Source organism: Apodemus sylvaticus, chromosome 9 (assembly GCF_947179515.1).
Source record: "Apodemus sylvaticus chromosome 9, mApoSyl1.1, whole genome shotgun sequence".
In the NCBI taxonomy this organism is placed as follows: Eukaryota; Metazoa; Chordata; class Mammalia; order Rodentia; family Muridae; genus Apodemus; species Apodemus sylvaticus.
Window position 1 is genome coordinate 53,593,597 of NC_067480.1, and position 23,146 is coordinate 53,616,742.

The 23,146-nt window shown below is 45.2% G+C and overlaps 1 protein-coding gene across 4 annotated transcripts in view; it reads right to left on the reverse strand.

The window, feature by feature from the left end:
* Positions 1-23,146, reverse strand: part of Kiaa2012 (KIAA2012 ortholog) — a 113,498-nt gene that overhangs the window by 4,665 nt on the left and 85,687 nt on the right. For all 4 annotated transcript variants that reach the window (XM_052192979.1, XM_052192978.1, XM_052192981.1 and 1 more), the window contains 4 exons: positions 8,331-8,415; positions 3,574-3,736; positions 2,902-3,016; positions 1,457-1,815 (listed from right to left, as the gene is read on the reverse strand). In XM_052192979.1, coding sequence (XP_052048939.1) covers positions 1,457-1,815; positions 2,902-3,016; positions 3,574-3,736; positions 8,331-8,415 — 722 coding nt within the window. The remainder of the gene's footprint in view (positions 1-1,456; positions 1,816-2,901; positions 3,017-3,573; positions 3,737-8,330; positions 8,416-23,146) is intronic.

The following is a 23,146-nucleotide window of genomic DNA, read 5'->3' on the forward strand; positions in this document are numbered from 1 at the left end:
TGTCCAGTACTCACTGGGATAACAAAGGTGCCAACATAACGTCCAGTGTGTCAGAAGTTCTGCCCTTTGTAACCCTAACTGCACTTCGGAACTGACCAAGGATCTTTAAAATATGCCAGAGCTCCACTTGGTCCAACAAATAAAAATCTCTGGGTAGAAGGGGGAGGGAGCTGCTCCTGGAGTCTAGTTTAGAGCTGGGTTTGGAGGAAGGGTCCTGATAAGAGGCTCTTACACTAGAAGCAGTCTGGCTATAGCAGAGTCAGACTCAGTTGCCCTACTATCCAGAGAAAAGTTTTCTTTTTCAGCTTATACAATGTATCTTTTTCTCTCCAGTACAGCCTCCTTACTCAGACACATTCCCAGGTGGAGCATAGGTAAGCAGCACCTCCGTAGAACTCCCAACTGGAGTCCAAACTCCAGCTCTGTAGAGTTTGGCAGAGGTGGTATCTACTATGGATTGATGACAAGTCTAACAAATGTTAATGATCTAGAAAATTCTGCTCACAGATCAAAATCGTCATCCATTATGCAGATCAGAATTCTCCCCTGTGGTCTAGGCAAGCTGAGAAGGTCTAAGAATACTAAGGGGCAAAGGTCCCTGAAACTTTTGGAAAAGCTGTGCTATTAAATAAGCAATTATTTAAAATAGTGACAAGAATTTTGAACTTGGAGTCAACAAACCTGAGGTCGAGTCTTGACTCGACCACTGAATGGCTGGGCAGCATCTAGCAATTGGTACTTAACTGCAGCTTTGGTCTCTAGGTCTGCAAACTGAGGCTCATCACACTTGGTTCATAAATGTGGCTAGGAAGATTAAATGAGGTAAAGTAGTGTTTACTGTTCAGAGGCTTGGCCTGTGTGCTGTACTACTTGAAGAAATTTTGAAGTGCAAAGGGTCTAAAATGCAGTTGTGTGTCCTCTTCCCACAGCAGAAGAAACATGGGCTGAGAGATGATGTATCTGGATGCCATTTTATTTGACTAATTACAAAGAATCCCAAGAATAATTTTCCTCAATTTTTCTATTCAAACTTGCACCTTAGAATCAAGGCCACCAGAACAAAGCCACCCTGTGAGAACAGGTGTGTCGTGAGCTGTCCCATCCAGCTGTGTACCACACCCTTTGGAATGTGCCAGGTCAAGGTGACAGTGTGGCTTGATTCTAACTATCCCAGTGAGACCTGTCCTTCTCCCAGATGGCTGCCAACCCCCTCCTGTTCTTTAGAGGTAGATACATTCCCTGGCAATTTGGGGCATCACAGGATGCCTCACCCACTTCAGAGAGCTGAAGCCTCTTTCCTTGTGTCTTTGATCTGGTCTGGCTCCTAACTAGGGTCGGAAGGTATCAAAGTAGAACATGTAAGACCACTACGTGATAGGGCTGTTCCAGAAACTACAGCCTACTTAGGGACAGTTCCCTGACATTGCAGTTCTGCAAGTGAGAACACCTTCCATACCTTGGAAGGGTCTCCATGGCTTCTCTCCTCTTCAGATTCCATGTTGCCAGTGACATCTGTGTCCTGGGTGGCTGATACTCTTCCATCTATAGCAACCTGACTATCCAGAGCATCGAGTTCAAGAGAGAGGCGCCCCGCAGCGGAGTGAGAGCGGAGTCGCCCCGTGGCGGAGTGTGAGCGGAGGAGCCCTCGATGTGAGGCGCTGCCGGCCTCCTTGGAGTTGGTGATATCTGACTTGCTCGGCCCAGCTGCCATCTCCATATTCCTCTCTTTATGTGTCCTTTTCATTTTGCTTCCCAGTTTCTTTTCTTTTGGAGTTAGCTCTGATTTCTTTTTAGTTTTTGAATGTTTTGGCTTTCCTGTGGGAAACAATTGGGACAGAGGTACGGCTGAGTAATTCTGTTTAGTAACTTTTTTTCTGAGACAGGGTCTTTTTATGTAGCTCAGGGTGTCCTGGAACTCATTATATAGACCAGACTGGCCTTAAACTCAGAGATCCTTATACCTCTGCCTCTCAAGTGCAGTGCTGGCATTGGAGGAGTGTGCCACCACACTCAGCTCCTTAATAACTTTCAAAATTAAGCATACAGTAGGATAAATTAGTGTGCACATTCCTGAATTAACCCCCAGATTCTAGGTGAATATAATCTACTTTGTAATAATGATTTGAGAAAAAAAGCCCAGCGATATATTTAGATCAATAAAGATTCAACCATTCAGCAGTATCGCTTACTACTGCAAAGGCTACGTTTCTGGCTGGGGATACAGCTAAGTGGCAGAGTATGTGTGTAATAGTAAGTAAGGCCTTGGGTTCAATCCTAGCCCTAGAAGCAAAGAAAGGTCCCATTGCACCCTGACCTCTAAAGGGGCAGGACTCCAGGGGAGGATTCCAGCACACCAGAAAGTCCTGCCCTGAGGTCACAGCTCTAACTGGGTGAAGTTCAATTCTCTGAGGGTCAAGGGCATTTGTTTTTCCTATTCCTGCCAAAGCTAAGGGCTAGACAAATGGAGATTCAGCAAGAGTTTAAAAAGCAAACTTTAAAACCAGATTGGCCTCTGGGGATGGATCTAGTGTTGCCCTTGCAACAAATGAGATTTGTTTAAAGGGCCTTCGAATCTCCACAGCAACAAAGGGTAGGGTGAGTTTTCAGGACTTTCGGGAGCATCTGAGGTCTTTGTAAGGTGCGAAAGGACCAGGAGGTGTGGGAAGCATGCAGATCCCCTTCTGAACGCTCTCACTGCGTGACCATCCTCTTTTGGAGATGTTTGGGACAAGCATTTCAGATTGGAGGTAATATCTGATTTTAGAATAGTTACACATATGTAAAATGTGTATAATATAATAAAACCATGGGGACGGGATCCAAGTCTAAGCATGCAGTTTGCTAATGCTTCGCACACACTTCTGTCCCTCGAGGCTGTTCCTCACAGGCACAAGTTCTTACCTCCAGCAGCCTCTGCCTGCCCCAGGCCTCTTCCTTCCCTCTCTTTCTTGGGAGCTTTGGCCTGGTGTGTCTTGGTTCTTTTCTTCCTCTTAGCCTTGTCAATCAAATTCCTTCCCTAAAAGGAAGACATTTAGGAAGAGGACTATAATACATATAGGAATAATTTCAGAGAAGAAAAGAGTAAGAAAAGCCCTTTGTGGCTGCCTTCTCTTTTGATGGTAAGTCATGGTCTGCAGAGCTTGAAGCTGTTCTCATGTTTGTGAGACAGTGCTGCCACTGTTGATCAATGGACTGAAATCATAGACTGGCTGGATTCAATGCTGCATGGTATGCTACCATTGAGAAGAGCCCAGGCAGGCGGCCAGAGCCACGCCAGCCTTCACCTTTCCCTGAGGATGGGGACAACATGGAGGTGCCCCTAAAAGAAAGATGGCGGGGTGGGACCGTGGTTACCCACCTGCATTTTTGTTTGGCAACGGGGCCCTAGTCCTTTAGGAAGACACAGCCTAGTGCAAGGTGCAAGGACTGTGAGCAGGTCGTAGCTGGACCTCAGCTCTCACTGCCCCTCCAGGCAGGTGCTCTTATCTATTAAGCAACCTGCAGACACCTGCATGGAGCCTTGGAGAGGTCCAGGCAGGGTTTCTGGACCAGATTCTTCATTCTCATACTCACATAATTGATGGCAACTAGAGTCTTCTGGTTGAACAGTTTGGGTCTCTTTTTCTTCTTTTTTCTTGGAAGAAGGGATGTAGTCTCAGAACCCAACTTCTTTGGGAACGCATGCTCATGTTCTAGAGGTTTTCTGTGTGGGTGGTGCACATTGTAATCTCTGTCCCTTTGAAGAGAGCAAGGCAGCAGAGAAGTTTAATGGAGAAAGCCAAGTGGGAGTGAAGAGGGCACGTGAGCAGCCGCCCACAGAGCAGCTGTGCTCCTTTGGGATAGCTGACACATGCGCATAACCTGTTCTGCATACGGGAGATGGTGGTCTTCACTTTGGGGGGGATCCTTAAGGTAAGCCCTAAAACATAGACAGTTGGCAAAATAGTTTGCTGTTTTTCATTGCATGTTTACACCTTTGAGAGCTTGTTTGGAGGTTTTAGCAGAGAAATTCAAGTGTAACTCCTTGATGCCCTTGACCAAAGAAAAACAGGCTCTCCTCTGTTGGGGGAAAGCTGTCCGCAGTAGCAGAGCTGGCAGCCTGGGGAGGAAGACACACAGAACAGTGAAGAGGGAGGGGATGCCCACCTAGCCAGGCAGATCAAATCAATCAACCCTGGATATCAGTTAGTGGGGCAATATGGCGCTGTCGGGTCACACTCCCATTCTATGCCTTTAATTAACAATAGAACCACACAACTGAAACGTCTTCTATCAAAGGCCTGGCTGGAAAAGGAAAAGTGGCCTTTCAGAAAGATGATCTCAAAAATATGCAGTTGTCCTGTTCAGTCCTGGCATCCCTGAGTTTCATTCTTAATTGGATTCAGCCGCTACAAGGTCATGTGTGCCCTGTCTTGTGTGTCCCAGTTGTCATTGCTATCACTGACCTGGGTGCCTGCTGGATCTATTCTTTTTCTTTTTAGTTAATGCATTTACTGCAGTGTGCTATCCCAGGGCTTTACTGTGGAAACTTAAAAACATTTGTTGAAGGATGTAGATGGAATCTCCTGTAAATACATGAGTCATTAAATCATTCACATCACTATAAAAACTCAAAGAAGTCTGGGTTAGAATTTGGTGCTAGGAAAACTTCTATTTTCCCCAAGGAACAAGTAAAGTAGGTTGCAATGAGTATCACAGACCTGACTACATTGCTGCTTTTCTCTTTTTCATTTAGGAATCTGTGTTAAATCTGAATTTTAGTCACAGTAACTGTAATGAAATTTGTGGAGTATTTTATCATTTTTATTGTTCTCTTGATTAAAAAAGAATTCTGTTTGATTATTTTATTGGTTTTGGCTAGGGGAAGGGGAGTATAATAACCTGTTAAAAATATGTTGAGGGAAAAGGGATAGAAAATTAAAAAAAAAAAAAAAAACAACTCTTTAGTGGCTACCTTGATCATCAAGACTCCCTTCTCCTGTTGCTTCTGTTTCTGCACAAAAGCTTTTGATCTAAAAGAGTCTTTGTACTGCTGGTCTCAAGTCAACCCTGGCTCATGGAATCCACAGTATGGTAGCAAAGAAGTCTACAGCAAAGGCTGCAACCAAGGAGACTGAGGACAAAGGACAGTGCCAGGCTGCCTGGGCCGTTGGCCAATGAGCACATGGTAAGCACACAGGGAAGGTGTGCCTGTGAGGGCAGGGATGAGAAGCCATGATGGTGTTGGCCCAACTGTAGTCTATCCAGGGTTAGTTAATGAACTCTGAAGACAGGAACCAGGGTAAGCTGATTGTCTAAAGCTTTCCAGAGTCTCAGTAAACTTCAAATGCACAGACACACAAAAAAGCTGCTTCTACATGGTTAAAATGTATCTCCCCCCCAAACTGGGGGACATGGTTTGAAGTTGGTGCCAGGAGTGGGGTATTGCTATGATAGGCCTGAGCATGCTTTTGTTTGGAGGAATGTAGATTTTGGAAATTTGGAAAGCAGTGGAATGCTTTAAATTGGGCTTAATGGGCTATCCTAGTAGGAATATGGAAGACTTTGCTGCTGAGTATGATTTGAACTGTGTAGACCTGGCCCAAGGGGTTTCAGTGAAGAATTTCAGAATGTGGCCTAGAGACTGTTTTTGTGGTATTGGGGATGAATGTGACTACTTTTTGTCATTGTCAGAAGAGTCTACCTGAGGGTAAGGTGAAGAGACTCAGATTATTAATTGCATTGACAAAGGAAGTCTCAAAAACGCCCATCATAGACTTTGGTCTCTGGTTTTTTTTTTTTAAAGATTTATTTATTATATATAAGTACACTGTAGCTGTCTTCAGACACTCCAGAAGAGGGTGTCAGATACGGATAGTTGTGAGCTACCATGTGGTTGCTGGGATTTGAACTTAGGACTTTTGGAAGAGCAGTCAGTGCTCTTAACCACTGAGCCATCTCTCCAGCCCCTCTGGTTAAGTCTTATGAAGAACATTTTGAACCAGCATAGCAAGCTTAGAAAGGAAAAATATAAAAGATATGGTTTGAGTATTAAAAGGGCACTAGGAAGGGAAATGAAGCAGAATACTGTGTTCTAGGAGATAACAGATTAAGGGAGGGAGACTTTGGGGCAAGATCCTATCCAGCTAAATTTAGATTTAGTACACGCCTTTAATTTAGTACACACCTTTAATCCCAGCAGATAAAGCCAAGCAAATCTCTGAGTTCCAGGCTAGCCTGAGAAAGAGCAAGTTCTAGGTGAAGAAAAGCTTAAATCCAGGCAAGGTGGTACACACCTTTAATCCTAGGAGACAGGCATGCAGATCTCTGAGCTCACAGTCAATCTACAGAGCAAGATCCAGGACAGCCAAGCTTAGGCAGTGAAGGAGTTGGGAAACAGACAGCTGGTGATAATGTAATAGAACAAGGGGGCCATGTTCTAGGCTCTGCAAGCAGCTTCGGCCATGAGGCTCTGTCTAGATAGTCGAGAGGAGAAGGAGACTACGGGGACAATTGATGCTGCTTAGCTGGAGCTAAGAAATTAGTGGTGATTAAGAAGAGACCAGAATCACTGAGGTAAAATCTTCTGGGAAGTGTTTTCTGAGAGCACGAAGAAGCTGTATTCCAGAGACAGCCAAGGTTGTACATTGTGCTGCAGTTGTACTTGGTAATGTATAAGAGTCACCCAGGTGGTATTTGAAGGGCTCATGAAGAGCAGCTGAGGCTAGCCACTGTGAGAAGCCACGGAAGGCCATTGGTGAAGGTGCAACCTCAGTTGCAGTTGATAGCCCAGCACTTGAAGGGGTCATGCAAAGGAATTGAGGCTTGGCACCATGAAGAGAGGCTTTTTTTTTGTTTGTTTTTTTGTTTTTGTTCCCCCCCCCCCCCCAGACAGAGTTTTTCTGTGTACCCTGGCTGTCCTGGAACTCAATGTAGAGTTGAGGCCACCAGGCTGGCCTCAAACTCAGAAATTGCCTGCCTCTGCCTCTGCCTCCCAGAGTGCTGGGATTACAGGCATGCACCACCACCGCTCAGCATGAAGAGTCTATGAGAGGCTATTGGTGAAGCCTAGTTACAGTGGAAGACCCCAATGTATTGGAGATGCCAGTAACATGGGATGATCACCAAGAACAGCAGCAGTGGAGTGGATCAACCTGAGCTTAGAGTGCTACAGAGGGCAGAGCTGGAGAAGTGGCACCAGCCCTTTGGAGGAACCCAGAAGATCATGTGTGGATCCCAGACATTGAAATAGAAGCTGTAACATTGATGTTGCCTTGGAGACTCAGAGATGTTAAAGATGCCAGAGCCGTGGGCTACCTGCTGTGGAAAGCTGCTAACAGGGAGTGGAACCAGCCAGGGAGAAGGAAGTTTGTTGTAGTCGACAAAGATGAAAAAGGAGTGGAGATCTGAAGACTGCTTTGACATCAGCCATGGAGATGTTTAGAATTTGCCCAGCTGGTTTCCTGTCTTGCTTTGGGGATTATAGTTAAGTGATTGGATGAATCTCAGAAGAGACTTTGAACTCTGGACTCTTAACACTTTGAGACTGCTATAGACTATGGGGACTTTGGAAGTTGGACTAAATGTATTTTGCATTATGCTATGTTTAGGTATGGCCCCTATAGACAGATGTTTGAACAAGCCTATGGGGGCCAGGGAGTGGAATGTATATGCTTAGCCTGGGGAGTGGCACTATTAGAAGGTGTGGCCTTGTTGAGTAGGTGTGTCACTGTGGATGAGGGTTTAAGACCCTTAACCTCGGTGCCTGCAAATCAGTCTTCCACTAGCAGCCTTCAGATGACAATGCAGAACTCTCAGCTCCTCCTGCACCATGCCTGCCTGGATTCTGCCACATTATCACCTTGATGATAACGGACTGAAGCTCTGTAAGCCAGCCCCAAGTAAATGTTGTCCTATATAAGAGTTGCCTTGGTCATGGTGTCTATTCACAGCAGTAAAACCCTAAGACAGAAGCTGGCCACTCATCAATGTGTAATCTACCTGGGGGTGAGGGGGTAGGGGTGGGGGTGGGGGTGCCTCTTTCCTCTAAACCCAACTGCCAGCATGTTGTTATCTCTTTTTGGGTTTTTTTGTTTTTGTTTTTTTGTTTTTTGTTTTTGTTTTTTTTCGAGACAGGGTTTCTCTGTGTAGCCCTGGCTGTCCTGGAACTCACTCTGTAGAACAGGCTGGTCTTGAACTCAGAAATCTGCCTGCCTCTGCCTCCCAAGTGCTGGGACTAAAGGTGTACACCATCACCATCTGGCTCAGCATGTTATCTCATGAAACAAAACAAAAACCAGAAGGCACATTAATGAAAGCCAGAGTCCAGTTCACTGCCGCCGCACACTTACATGTTCTTTACGGTGTCAGCCTCTGAGGGCTGGCTGTCCTCAGCCAGGGAAGTCCGGAGGGGGTTGAGGGTCTTGTTCCTTGGTTCTTCCTTCTGATTCTCTGTGAAAACAGAGAATCCTCCATCAGCAAATGACCTGGGCAGTTTCCCGGGAGGAAATCAAGCGAGGGGAAAACTCTACACTAAGCTATGAGCAATACAGATGAGAGACAGACCTGTGTGGGGACGAGTGCTGGCTTGTGGCAAGTGACATTAAATATACTAAATATCCTCTAGAAAGTGACAGGATGTGTCTAGAACCAGAAAACTATTTTAGCCTTTAATCAGGACTCTCACCTGGGTATTTATCAGACAGAAACAATCCAAAAGGACAAGTCGCTGGGCAGTGGTGGCGCACGTCTGTAATCCTAGCACTCTGGGAGGCAGAGGCAGGCAGATTTCTGAGTTCAAGGCCAGCCTGGTCTATAGAGTGAGTTCCAGGACAGCCAGGGCTATACAGAGAAACCCTGTCTCGAAAAATTCAAAAAAAAAAAAAAAAAAAAAAAAAAAAAAGGACAAATCACCTTGTATAAAAACTTATTTATTTGTTGACAATGAAAAATTAGAGACAGTTTAACAGACTTGGGAAGTGACTTATATGTGAGTGTGGCGTGTGGCACTTAAATTATAAGTAAGGGCTAAGAACAACTCAGAGGTAGAACTTCTTTCTTTCTGAGTTCACACCTTGGTAATCTTCTGAGTGCAGAAGATTAAAAAGTAGGAAAGAAAAGAAAGATAAATACTGAAAGCTATGGAGAGTATTTATGGTATAACAACCAAAAAATATATAGACTATAGAAAGGCGCTAGAATTTGTTAAAATCTAGAGGAGGCAGAAGGATTGCCGCACATTCCCGGCCGGCCAGAGTTAACATTCAGACCCTGTCTCAAAAATCAAACAACAATCAAAAAAATCCAGATGGCTACGGATTGGAATTGAAAATAGACAAGAGAATATTATGTTAGGTTAGAAGATTTAAGCATATTTAAATTGTTTTCTTAGAAGCCCAGTGTGGTTTTAACACTAAAAGCAATCTGCTCCAAACAGTGTCATCCTTATGGGGGCGGCTTATGCACCCTTCTAATGCCATGGTCAGGCGTCCCTCAGTTGATCATGTGCCCCAGCCCCAGGGCTACTTGGTAACTGCGGTCCCCTTTGCCATTCTCACACAGTCACGTGATACTCTCTCACATCACCTCTAGGCTTTGGAGTGAGGAGACTGTTAAAGTCCAATGTGACTGAGGAGTAGGCCTGAGGGTTTCTTTTTTTTTTCTGTATGTGACATTCTCAGGTAGTAGGAGATGATTACAGCACCTAAGGTATCTCCATGACAAGAGGACCTCTGTGAGAATTCCTTTCTTGAACATGGCTGCCTGGGAATAGGGAAGGAGACAGGATGTGACTCGTTCTCGTTGAAGGCATTATACGATTTTTCTGAACGTGGGTACAGAGCACAAGATGACCACCAGAGGGCGGAATTGTACTGTCCAGAAGTGGAGGCTTAAACTGGCATTACTCTGCCGTTTGTGATCAGATTTTTAGAATGGATATGATCAGATTTTTTGAATGGGTGTGTGGGCCACAGAAGGGGATTTCTTTTCCTTAGTAAAATAACTTTGTGTTTAGGCATTGAATTTTGACATCTATAAAATATTATAATGATACAGAATGTAGAACAAAAACCTGTGTGCTCATTGCCCATGGACATTTAGTCATGTGAGATTTGAATAGTCTCACATATTTGATTCACATTTTCCCAATAAAGAAATGAAGTATTTATTTATCGAAGAACCATGGCTTTATGGAAGAAAAGAACTAGAGATGTGTGGAAGAGCCAGCGGTATTAAGCATCAAGAGAGCAAGCCAAGGAAGCTGAATTTGATTTATAACAACCTGCTCTGGAAACAATTAACCCATTGAGAGAACTACACTAAGCTTTTACAAGAGAGGTGCCCCTGTGATAGAATTACCTCGATTTAGTCTCACTATGTAGCCCAGGCTTGCCTGGAACTCAGTCTTCCTGTTTCAGTGTGGGATTGTAGATGTGTGTCAGTGTATCTGATGGGACTTTTATGATTGCTTCAAACTGACAGATTAATTTATGAATCGTTGTCCTCTCCTTCCTTCCTTCCTTTCCTCCTTCCTTTGTTCCTTCCTTCCTTCCCTCCTTCTCTCTCACCCCTAGGTCTCTCTTTCTCCCCCCCCCCCCCTTTCTTAAGGAAGAATCTTGAAGCCCAGCTGTGGTAGCTCACCTTTGATCCCAGCACTCAGAGACAGAGGCAGGCAGATCTCTGTGAGTTCAAGGCCAGTCTGGTCTACCGATGGAGTTCCTGTAGAACTCCCTGTCTCGGAAAAAGACAAAACAAAACAAAAACAAAAAACAAAATAAATAAAAAAAATATTTAGGTCACCCAGGCTGGTCCCAAATGCCACTATACCCTGTTTAGTATTGTCATCTTGATGACAACAGCTCTTCCTATCTGTGCATGCTATATCTGGGGTTATATAGAAGATTATATTTATCCATGTCCATTTTTATTTATTAAAATGAAGTCACTTTTCATATATTGTCTTAAAATTAAATTTTCCCACATTTAAGTCCACAAGTTAATAATTAGCAATGAAACTCTGAAAACAAGATCTCTGTAGAGGGCTGCTGGGGAAGCAGCTCACTGGAAACTGATCCATGAATGGAAAGACTGACCAACTGTCCTGCCTCCCTATGTACAACTACAGCACTGGGTAAGGGGACCAGTCCTCTTTAGTAATTGAGGAAGCACTGATAGAATTCCATCTGGCATTATTTTTGTCAGCCCCAGAACTGATGGATCTATAACTACTGGCATGATAAAGGGACAAGTGACCATTCTGTGTCCTGAGAGACACAGAACTGGCCTTGCCAAACGGAAGAATGAAACCTGAATCTGATTATGTCTCTAGACTCAAGGACTGAGTAACAGGAAACAGAAAAGCCATGAAACCCAAGAACCCACAACAGGAGGATACAGCAAAATTAACACCATGGGAAACAGGACAGGACCAAGGGGCCCAATTTTCTGGGCATAAACTAAAAGAGGAAATAAACTAAAGTTAGGAATAAATAAACTAAAATTAGGTAATAGAGCAGGAATCTATGATTTAAAGGACACTTATAGGTCATATTAGCTAATTATAATCAACTCAAAAGTTACAATGGTAAAACAATTAAAAACTTGAAAACTATGAAAACATCACCGGTCATACTTAAGAATTCTTTGGATTTTTAGGTGCAATAATGTCTTAGTTATGTTTCTACTGCTATGATGAAACATCCTGATCAAAAGCAACTTGGGGAGAAAATGGTTTATTGGGTTTACAGATCCTGAGTCATAGTCTCTATTAAGGGAACCTAAGGCAGGAACTCAAATAGAGCAGGAACCTGGAGGCAGGAGCTGAGGCGGAGGCCATGGAGGGTGCGTCTGATTGGCTTGCTCAATAAGGCTCGCTCAGCCTGCTTCCTTATAGAACCCAGGACCACAAGCCCAGGGATGGCACCGCCCACAATGGGCTGGGCTCTCCCATCAATCATCAATTAAGAAAATACCCTCAAGGCTTGCCTGTGGTTGGATTTTATGGAGGCATTTTCTGTTGAGGGTTGGTCTGGTGCTATGTATACAAATGCTAAATTCTGAACCCCAAGATCTGGTTGCCACTGGTGAGCAGATTCTCACATATGTTTGCTGTGTAAACCTTGCTCCCCAATATAAAGCTATTGGTTAAATAAAAGGGACAACAGCTAACTACTGGGGAGAATAGAGGTACTTTGGTTTCTGGGCTGAGGGTCTCAAGTAAGGACCAGGAGGAGAGAGGAGGAGGAAGGAGAAAGAGAACAGAGGAGAAGGAGAAAGAAAGAGAGAAGAGGAGGTCTCCATTAGATGAAATGGACCAGGAGCACATGGCCAAATGATATGTCCCCTGATGGAGCAGAAATAACCCAGGCAACGCTCAAACAGCAAGTACTGAGGGAGCGCAGCTGGGGAGTTAGCAGTCTATCATATAGAAAGTAGGTTGGTGTGATTGTGCTAAGGTGGCCAGATCATATTAATAACTAATAGTTCCTAAATAACATTTAAAAATACCATTTACACCCCCTCTTCTGGTGACTATAGCTTGTGTCAAGTTGATATGAAACTAGCCAGGAAAAATGACCTCACAGTTATGTCAAGAGTCCTTTTTGTTTTTTAAGAACTGTGTGGGTATTCATGGGTTAAATGATATAAGCCTAGAATTAACTTAAGTGATAAGAAAGAGGATGGAGTTGGTGTTATATGGAGAATGTTGGCAACGAGAGTATTGCTTCTCTGAGCTGTTCTGCAGTGGGGGCACGGCTCTCTGTACTGTTTTGGTGCCTTTGTATATGAAGGAGTATAAATGAAGGGGAGTCGAGTCAGTGAACACGGACATGGTATAGAATAGAGTTTATTCAGAATAGGGGATGGGAGTTAGTGGTAGAGAGAGAGGGAGAGAGAGAGAGAGTGGAGGCCGGCCATGACCACGTGGAGGGGGGGGGGAAGAGCCCCAGGGGCAGAGAGGTGAGAGTGTGTGTGAGAGCGGTGAGCAAAGAGGGAGAGGAGGAGCAAGTAGCCCTTCTTATAGTGGGCCAGATCTCTGGGGCGGGGCATACCTGGCTATTACCAGGTAGGTGTGGGGTGGAGCTTACACAAAACCCCAACAGTATACACTTAGGGTTTTCCATAACAATGGTTAATTTTAAATTCAACTTATGCTTTTTGTCTTGGTTAGTTCTATGCCAACTTGACACAAGCTATAGTTATCTAAAGGGAAGGAACCTCAAATGAGAAAATACCTCCATAAAATCTGGCTGCAAAGCCCTTTCTTGGTTAGTCAGGGCAAGAGGCCCAGCCCATAGTGGGTGGTGCTATCCCTAGGCTGGTGGTCGGGTTCTATAAGAAAGCAGGCTGAGCAAGTCATGTGAACCAAGCCGGTAAGCAGTACCCCTCCGTGGTCTCTGTATAAGATCCTGCCTCCAGGTTCCTGCCCTGTTTGAGTTCCTGTCATGACTTTCTTCCATGATGAACAACAACATGGAAGTAATAAACCCTTTCTTCCCCAACTTGCTTTTTGGTCACTGTGTTTCGTTGCAGCAACAGAAACCCTGACACCCACCCTGGTGACACACATCTGTAATATCAGATCTTGGGGAAGCAGAGTCAGGAGGCAAGGTCATCCTCCTCTATATAGTGAGTTCCAAACTAGCCTGGGCAACATGAGACCCTGTCTCAAAGAAACAAAGCAAAACAAAAACAAAGAAATGGAAAAGTAATTCTTTTACATTTTGTATCTTGAAAAACTATCCAATTGATTTTAAAAAAATCTGTGTATAGGAATCAGTCCATTTGTTTTTAACGTCTTGTCTGTTATGATTTGGATAGTAAATGCCTCTCACCAGTTATGTGCTAAAAAAAAAGGCTTGGCCACCAGCCTGTGCTGAAAACCTTTAGGATTTGCGTCTAGAAGAAGAAAGGTGGTGGGTGCCTTTGAAGTAGATATTGAGACCTCTGTTCCTTCTTTTCTCTCTCTACTTCCGGCTCTGCCCCACGCTCTCTGCCATGATGTTGCTGCTTTCTGTAGCCCAAGGCAAGAGACATGTGACCAGGGATTGATTGAACCCTCTGCAAATGAGAACCAACTAAAGCTTCAGTTTTTATCTCTGACACAAAACTGACGAACATCAGCACAGTCCTATATGATAATATCATCTGGAGTTTGAGAATCATCTCCTCCTTCCGGTCCACTCACCATCTCTTCTTTCTGGTCGCTCACCATCTCCTCTTTCCGGTCCGCTCACCACCTCCCACTTCCGGTCCGCTCGCCACCTCCCACTTCCGGTCCACCCAGCATCTCTTCCTTCTGGTCAGCTCTTGCCTCTTTCCCTTGCAGTGCTGATGAGTGCGGTGAATGTGTTGGCAGAAGCAATGAAGGAGGGTGTCTGCATCCCGGTCCTGTCTCTAGAGATGGCTTCTGAAGTTTCTGATGGTGTGATGCTTGACAGCTACAGAAGAGCTCTCACACATGTACCTATCCGGATCAGGAAGTCTCTTCTGTTCTCCCATTCCTATCTTGCTTTTTAAAAATCTATCTGTTTGCCTGTCTGCCTGTCTGTCTTGTTTTTTAAAGACAGGATTTCTCTGTGCAATTTCAGCTGTCTTTTTGAGACAGGCAGATTTCTGTGAGTTCGAGGTCAGCGTGACCTCCCGAGGGAGTTCCAGGGTAGCTAGAGCTTATTATTATTTTATATACATATTTATTTGTTTTTATGGTGCTGGATGTTGGTTTCAGTACTTCATATGGGCTGGACAAGTACTTCCCCACTGAGTCTGGCTTTCCCCAAAGCTAGCCTGTTTGAATTCCTATGATAAATTGCTTTCAGCCACTGGTCTTTTATTATTATTATTTTTACAACTTAAGTGTAAAGATTCACTTAACTACTGTCTTAGGAATTACACATCTTTGATTATAAAACTGGCCAGCCTTCCTTCCACTCCAGTCTTTGAGATAGCGCTTTGCTATATAGCCCAGGCTAGCCTTGAACTTGGTGATCTTGCCTCATTTCTCACGTGGTGAGATTACACATACACCATCATGCCGTGTGTTTTCTTTTCTTAGGCTATCTTTATCTCCAGTTTCAGCCGCTGCTTGTTTGGACAAATGTAGGTTCTTTGTGAGAAATGAGTGTTCTTTTCTAGAGAATGAAGGTGTTTTTAGACTTGACAACAGCTATGTTCTGGGGACATTTCTGGTTTCCACACAGGGCCAGGAGGGACTGGGCAGGAAGCAGTCTTTAGGGTGTTCTGAACTTTCCCACTATGAAGTAGAATGCGGTAGGGCTGTGTCATTCATCTAGAATCTTCTGAGCACAGGTGGCAGGACCTAGCAGTCAGTGTGTGTCTGTGCAGATCCCACAGGAGCAACCAGGAGCAGGAGCCTGGTGGCCTTCATGCAACTGCTCTTCCTGGGGTCACCACCTTCTAGACTGTCAAGTCATCCTGGCTTCCAAGCACACACACACACACACACACACACACACACACACACACACACACCCTGCCAGCCTCTCCCACTATAGCAGGCCTGGCCACCATGGCTCCTGTTCCCTCTTTGCTGTTTGCTCCTGTAATCCAGAGCTGCATCCAGAAAAGCCCTTGGAACTGAACTAGATGACCACAAGTTCCAGAGCTCGTGGTTTTATTAGTTAGAACTGTACAGTGCTATAATTGTATTAATTAGGGACTGCAGAACTCTGACTTGACAGCCTCTGCTTCCTTAACCTTCAATAGAAAAGAATTTCCAGGGATTCTAAACAATCTCCAAGATTCATGCTGGGTTTTAGAAAAAAAATGCTACATTTTGTATGTGTGTGTGTGTGTGTGTGTGTGTGTGTGTGCATGTGCAGGCGTGTGTCCCGACTTTGTCACTCTATTTAGAATACATGGCTGGTTACAATGCCTTAAGACTCAAGATCCTGGGAGAAAGCTGTATTGTATGCTAACAAAATAAAACGTCTAAAGAAGTCTGGCTTTGGGTTTCAGCCCTTCCCCTTCCTAGTTTTGAGAGAGCACCTCACAGAGCCTCATTTGCCTTACCCGTAAAGTAAGAATAAAATTTTAGATATTATAATTATGGTGTGGCTAAAACAAGACAGATATACACAAAATACTGGAATGCCCGAAATTATATATCACCTTCCTAGGAATCCGTGGGCGGTCCCAGCATGTAGCAGCATCATGTGCTACTCAAAGGGAAAGAAAAGAGTGGAGGACAGGACTCTGCAGAGAGCCAGCCTGCAAGGAGACCCCTGCTCGGGGTCTTTGTCAGGAGCTGTAACCCTGTGCACTGGGGCCAGCTGCCTCCACCAGTGACAGGCCTGTTTGTCTCTGGGTCCCCTTTCCTAACAACCCATGCTGCTTTGTTTCTCAAAGGGAAAAAATACAACTCTGCAGGGTGCCGGGAGGGGTGGGGTGGGGTGGGGGCTGAGCCCTGGGCTGAGATGGAGATTTAGCTCATAGAAAGAACAAGTGCAAGTGCTTGGTCTCCAGCACCAAACACAACAAAGAGACAACCACAAGCATCTCCTCATTCTAATCATCTATTCGGAAGTGTGTGTGTGTGTGTGTGTGTGTGTGTGTGTGTGTGTCTTCAGAAGCATATGCACGTATGTCTGTGTATGTGTAGTGTGTATGTGTGTATGTACTGTGGACATGAGCCTACAGCCTAATGTCAGATAAGTGCTCTCCTATCAAGCCTCACCCCCTGTCTTAGTTAGGGTTTTACTGCTGTGAACAGACACCACGACCAATACAATTTTATAAAAGACAACATTTAGTTGGGGCTGGCTTACAGGCTCAGAGGTTCAGTCCATTGTCATCAAGGCAGAGACATGGCTGCATCCAGGCAGGCATGGCGCAGGCAGAGCTGAGAGTTATACTTCTTTATCTGAAGGCTGCTAGTGGAAGGCTGACTTCCAGGCAACTAGGGTGAGGGTATCTTAAGGCCACACTCACGGTGACACACCTACTCCAACAAGGCCACACCTCCTAATAGGGTCACTTCCTGGGCCAATCATGTACAAACCATCACAGCCCCAATCCTCTTTTCATGTTTATTGAGACACGTTGTTTATTAGCTTAACTGTGTTTTACTGTTTATTCTGAGCCAAGGTCTCATTTGCAATTGTACTTCCTCCCAAGTAGCTGGGATGACAACAGGCCTGTGCCACTAGGCTTGGCCACCCAAGATTTCTGTTGAAGCATAGGTAGGTCTTAGGTGAGAGCTTAGCACCGGCATCTTTAACAAGCTCTCAGAGGAAGTCCAGACCTTGTGTGTACACATGACCTATCTTATGCCCTAGACAGCCTGAGGGCAGTCACCTCAGATTGGCAGAGCTGGTGGGCATGCTATCTAGAAGCTGACGGAGAGCATCCTTTAGAGCTCCCCACGCTATGGTACTCCCCATCCTTTGGTGCTCCCCATGCTGTGGTGCTCCCCACCCTGACAGATGCTTCTTTGACTATGGTGGGGCTGTATGTGCTGGCTAGTGACCATGGCTTCTTTGAGGTCCCCCCCCCACACACTTGTAGGTTTATGATCTCCATTATTCCTGCCCACCCGTTTTCTTTATAGGGAAGTTTGTGGTGCTCAATGCTGAAATCTTCACTGTAAGCTCCTGAGGCTATGGAACTTGTCATTGTCAGCATGCATTTCCTAAAAACAGCATATTCCTCCATTCATCTGGTTCTTTCATTCACTCACTTATGAGACGTATGCAAGGTCTGGGTGGTAGCCTTGCCTTCAAGCACACACCTAAGGCATGGACTGTGAAGTGGTACCTAGTGGTTATCCAACACACGCATGTGGCACTGAGTAAGATCAGGTCTCCCAGCAAAGTGAGGCAGCAAGCGACTTGGAGTGTAATCGGAAGCAGACAGCTTGGGGTGCTTCCTAATGCAGGAACGTAATGAATTACGTTCAAGTATAGAGCCCGGCTCCCCAGGCAGCTCTGTTAGGGTCAGTGGAAATTGATCCTCACAATTCACAAAGTAAACATTTCTTACTCTTTCTTTGATACCACAAAGTCGAGTGGAGAAAGCAGGAGCATCTTAGCCGCTCTCAGGGAAGTCACAGCACGGGTAACTAGAACCTGGTGTTTGTTATGGAGAGAGAAAACATTCTGAGCTAAAGAGCAGGCATGAGAGGACGAATGATCAGTGTGCGGGAATGTGGACAGAAACATACCTGACCCTCTGTGCGCATGCCTGCTTCTGCCTGTGGGTAGCAGCGCCCCCTTGTGTTTTGCTCGGTTCAGCCAGCAGAAGCCTGGCTTTCCCAGCTTCTCTAGGTGGGTCCAGGGAATTGGTCTTGGTATTTATAACAACAGTAACCCTAAGACCGGGACTTGCCTGACAGTTTGAGCTCCATCCCTGGACCCCACGTGGTGAAGGAGAGAACTGACTCCTGCAGGCTGTCCTCTGACTTGGACACGTGCTGTGGCGTGCGCCGTACCTCCCCGCAGTAAGTTAAGTAAATAATACAATGTTTCAAAGGTGGTGGTGCACCCAACCCCGACCCTTCCTCTGCTGTCCTGTGGAGTGGGGAAGACGCTGAATCAGTACTCCATGTATAAAAGGGTAACTGCCCAGGGAACCAATTCCTAAGTACTGATAAGGAACCGGGGCCCTGGCAGCCTCCCGCGGTGGACCATCCTGGCTTCTGCCAGCCTGCCTGCCAGCTTGGCTTTGTTCTCAAGGCAGAACTGAAGGAGCCTTCCATTCTGCTTATGTTCTGTCTTTGTTAGAACAGCAGGACAAGACTGCACATCCCTCTTTATTATTATTATTATTATTATTATTAATTTATATGTACAAGTGTATTGCCTGGATGCTTGTCTGTGCACCAGGTGTGTGCGTGGTACCTGTAGAAGCCAGAGGAAGGCATTGGATCCCTAGAACTGGAGTTACAGGTGGGTGCCAGGTGAGCTGCCACGTGAACACCAGGAATTGAACCCAGGCACTCCAGAAGAGCAGCCAAGGCTCTGAACCACCGAGTCACCTCTCCAGCCCCCCACATTCCTCTTGACGAGGTAGCAGGCTCTGGGCCTTCTCTTCCTGAATGGAATTGTGGAAGTGGCTCATTGTTTTTTTGGGTTTGCCCCCTCCATTACTATTCTAGGTTGATCCTTCATGAAGGATCTGAGAACTTTCTCAGACTACCTTAAGGCAAGGTTGGGGAGGAAGCCCAGTGGTAGGAGCCTTGCTCAGTGTGTGTGAGCCCACGCTGGCTGTTCAGCATACATTTAAAAGTATCTGGCCACATTTCTAGGAATGCTTTTGCTTGTTTCTTTCTTCAGACAGAGTCTCTGACTGTGTAGATCAGGCTAGCCATCTCAGGATCCCTGCCCGTGTTGGGTCTTCATCTAAAGGACTAAGGCCTCTAGAGGATTAATAGAATCCTCAACACCAAGTGTCCTGCCATGGAGACTGGCTTGGAAAGTAGTTATCATGTTAGCACAAGGCTCTCTTGATGAGGTATTAATACCAATTATGACTATAATTAAAGGTGTCTTCTCTGCTTATTCTTAAATAGATCGCTGGGCATGATGGCACCCACCGATAATCCCAGCATTTGGGAGGCGGAAGGAACAGGGAGTTCAGAGTCATCCTTAGCTGCACCGTGAGTCTGAAGCCAGCCCACATCTCAAAACCCCAAGATATACAAGTCAAAGAAAGTTGCTAACAGTACATCTTGACGACCATCTGGGACAGCTGCTTGCCTAAGCCTGTCCAATGGACTCCTCTTTATCACAGCCACCCCAGGGAAGAAGTCCAGAGAAACCTGGTGATTTCCTCAAGGCTACACAGCTAGTAAGTTGTGGAGTGAGGATTGGAACCCAGGAAGTGAGACTCGGTAAGTGCCCTTAATCACAGTGGTGTCTGGACTTCTGGGAAAGGAAGATTTCTATAAGTCCATCAAAGAACAAGTGCCCGAGTGGCCTAAAGGAAAGAGATCATTATGCGAGCATCTGACAGGATGTAAATTATGGCTATCTAATCAAGGCTTTGACAAGACAGAATGGGGCCCGAAGAGACGGCCCCACTCAGCAGTCAACAGTGCTAATGGTCTTGTAGAGGACCTGAGTTTGATTCCCAGCACCGGTTTTGGGCGGCTCCACCTGCTTGCATCTCTAACTCTTGGGGGACCTGATTCATCCCGGCTTCCACGGGTACCTGCATTCACATGCATGTATCTAACCCAGATGTGCACACGCATACACAAAGTTAAAAAATAAAACTTAAAACGTGGACTGATAGCCAGCTTTTTGTGAGCATTTGGCCTGTGACATGTATTCCTTCTTTTTAACTGTCTTTTGGAGATGTGCCCAGGGTTGGCTTCAAACTCGTTACATAGCCAGCATGACCTTGAACAATATTCCTGGCTTCACCTCTTGAGGACTAAGCAAGTGCTACCACACCCAGTTTGTGAGGTGCTGGGGACTGAATCCTGTGCTTGGTATCTGCCTCACAGTGGGCTGACTAAGCCGTGACCCCAGGCCCCGAGACAGGCATTCCAAGCACATTCTAAATACTGCCTGCTCAAGAGTTCCTTCCCCAAATCCTATTAGATTTTAAAAGAACAGATTAAGTAAGACCCTGGAAAATTCAGATAATTAAATACTGGAAACAGGTTTCAGGACTGTGGTTTGAGAGTGTGGTCTCTGGGTGTCCAGCATCAAGTGGGAAATTCACTAAAAATCCATATTGCCAGGCCTCTGCCCAGATAAATAAAGCTAAATATGTTGCAGAGAAGCCCAAAAATCTTTTTGTCACCACTGTTTGTTTTGCTTGTTTTGTCTCCTTAATTAAAAAATAAATTAAAAAATATTTTAAAGATTTATTTTTATGTGTACACACACACACACACACACACACACACACACACATGTCTGTAAATGTATGCTGTGTGTGTGGTACCTTTGGTGGCCAGGAGTTACAGGCAGTGGTTAGTCACCTGATATGGGTGCTGGAAATTAAACTCATGGCCTCTGGAAGGGCAGAGAGCTCTCCTAACTACGGAGCCATCTCTCTAAACCTCTTTGTTCAACTTTAGAAACAGGGTCTGTCTCTACAGCCCAGCCTGGCCTTGAATTTGCCTGCAGCACACCATAACCTTCTGACTGCCAGAATTCCAGGCAAGTGCCATTAGAAACCTTTGGCAAACTTTCTGGTGATGCTGGCTGCAGGGTTGGTTGGGGCACACATCTTTAATCCCAGCACTCATGAGGCAGAGGCAAGTGGATCTCTGGTCTACAGAGCAAGTTCTAGAATGGCCAGGGCTACACTGAGAAACCTTGTCTTCCAAACAAAAGTTGTAGGTGCTTCTGAAATGCACTAACATTTAAGAACCATTGGTCTAGGAAGTAACTAGCATTGGCCTTTATCCTTTCCTTGGACTTTGGGACAAGGGCTGTTTCCCCAGTCTGCCCAGGCTTGGAGGTTACTGGTGGACCTTATCTTGTAGAAACTTGCAAGAGAATTCTAAGTCCTCTCACTAGCTCACTCATATATATATTTTAAATTGTACTAATGTAAATGTGTGTAATATATGCAATACTGGTGATTGAACCCAGGGCTTCGCACATCTGAGACAAATGCTCTAACACTGAGTTGACCCCCAGTATCTGGCTCACTCCTTATAATAAACCATGCAGGTCACTACTGCATTTAAAGTAGGAAAAACAACATAACCATTAAGACCAAAGGGGAGAATTGTTCTTTAAACAGCTAAAAGCACTTCCTCAGTGTTTCCTTCTCCTTGCCTTCCAAGACCGGAAAGCCCTTCTAAAAATTAGCATTTGTCATCGAGACAGGCAAAGGCCTCCTGTGACTTTCTGCAGTGGCATTGCAGTGCATCGAGAATGTCTGGCTAACCTCCGAGGACTCGGCTGGCCCTGGCGTCATGAGACAGGAAATCTGTTTTGACTGACTCAGTCATTGCTTAGCTTGGGCTGTGTTTTGTGGTGCCTAAAGCCTTCCACTGCACTTGGCCAAGACGCTGGAGCCTGTCAGGGTTCACATTCTGGATCAGTGATTTACAATGGGGACAATCTGAAGGTCACAGTACATTTGCCTGGCTAGTGTCACTCAGCTTTGAGGATGAAGGTGACAGATCTTCATGTCAGAAGAATCCTTGCTTAAAATCCTGACCATCATACTACCGTAATATACTCTTGTCAGATACCCACAAAGAATGACGTTAAATATCAGTATGGGTGGAGCTGGAGAGACGGCTCAGCGGTTAAGAGCATCAGCTCCTTTTCCAGAGGTCCTGGGTTCTATCTCCAGCAACCACATGGTGGCTCACAACTGTCTGTAATTACGGTTCCAGGGGATCTGACACCCTCAAGCACGCATGCACATGGTACAGAGACGTACATGCTGGTAAAACACCCATACATGGAAAATAAAAATAAATACATTTTTAGAAATAGTAAAATCAGTATAAAATTATTTTTGAGTAGGATGTCAATGGAAAGAAACAGTGGAAGATAAACAGGAAAGATCAAGACCTTCCACTTAAGGAGACAGAGTCAGTGCTGTTTCACAGTTTGGTAGTGACCACAAGAGGGTAGATATTAATTTGCTGTAATGCCAAATTGAGATTGGTATTCATTTTTTCAAATAAAAAATTTTTTTCACCAGTCAATGGTAGCGCACGCCTGTAATCCCAGCACTCTGGGAGGCAGAGGCAGGCGGATTTCTGAGTTTGAGGCCAGACTGGTCTACAGAGTGAGTTCCAGGACAGCCAGGGCTACACAGAGAAACCCTGTTTCAAAAAAGTCAAATCCAAAAAAACCAAAAAAAAATTTTTTTTTTCCATTTTATTTATGAGTACATTTATTTATCAGACACACCAGAAGAGGGCATCGGATCCCATTACAGATGGTTGTGAGCCACTATGTGGTTGCTGGGAATTGAACTCAGGACCTCTGGAAGAGCAATCAGTGCTCTTAACCACTGAGCCATCTTGCCAGTGCCTGAGAAGGGACCTCAGTCCTCCCCCGCCCCCCATTCTCATCACAGAGCAGAGTTCTGTTACCAGCCCCAGGCTGTCTCAAAACACACAAGCAAAACTAAAACGTAACCCAAACCAAACCAAATCTAGAAGCAAAAAAGATAAAGAAGAGTTCAGCCGCCAGAGCCCCAGTTGACCACAGGTAGTAACATG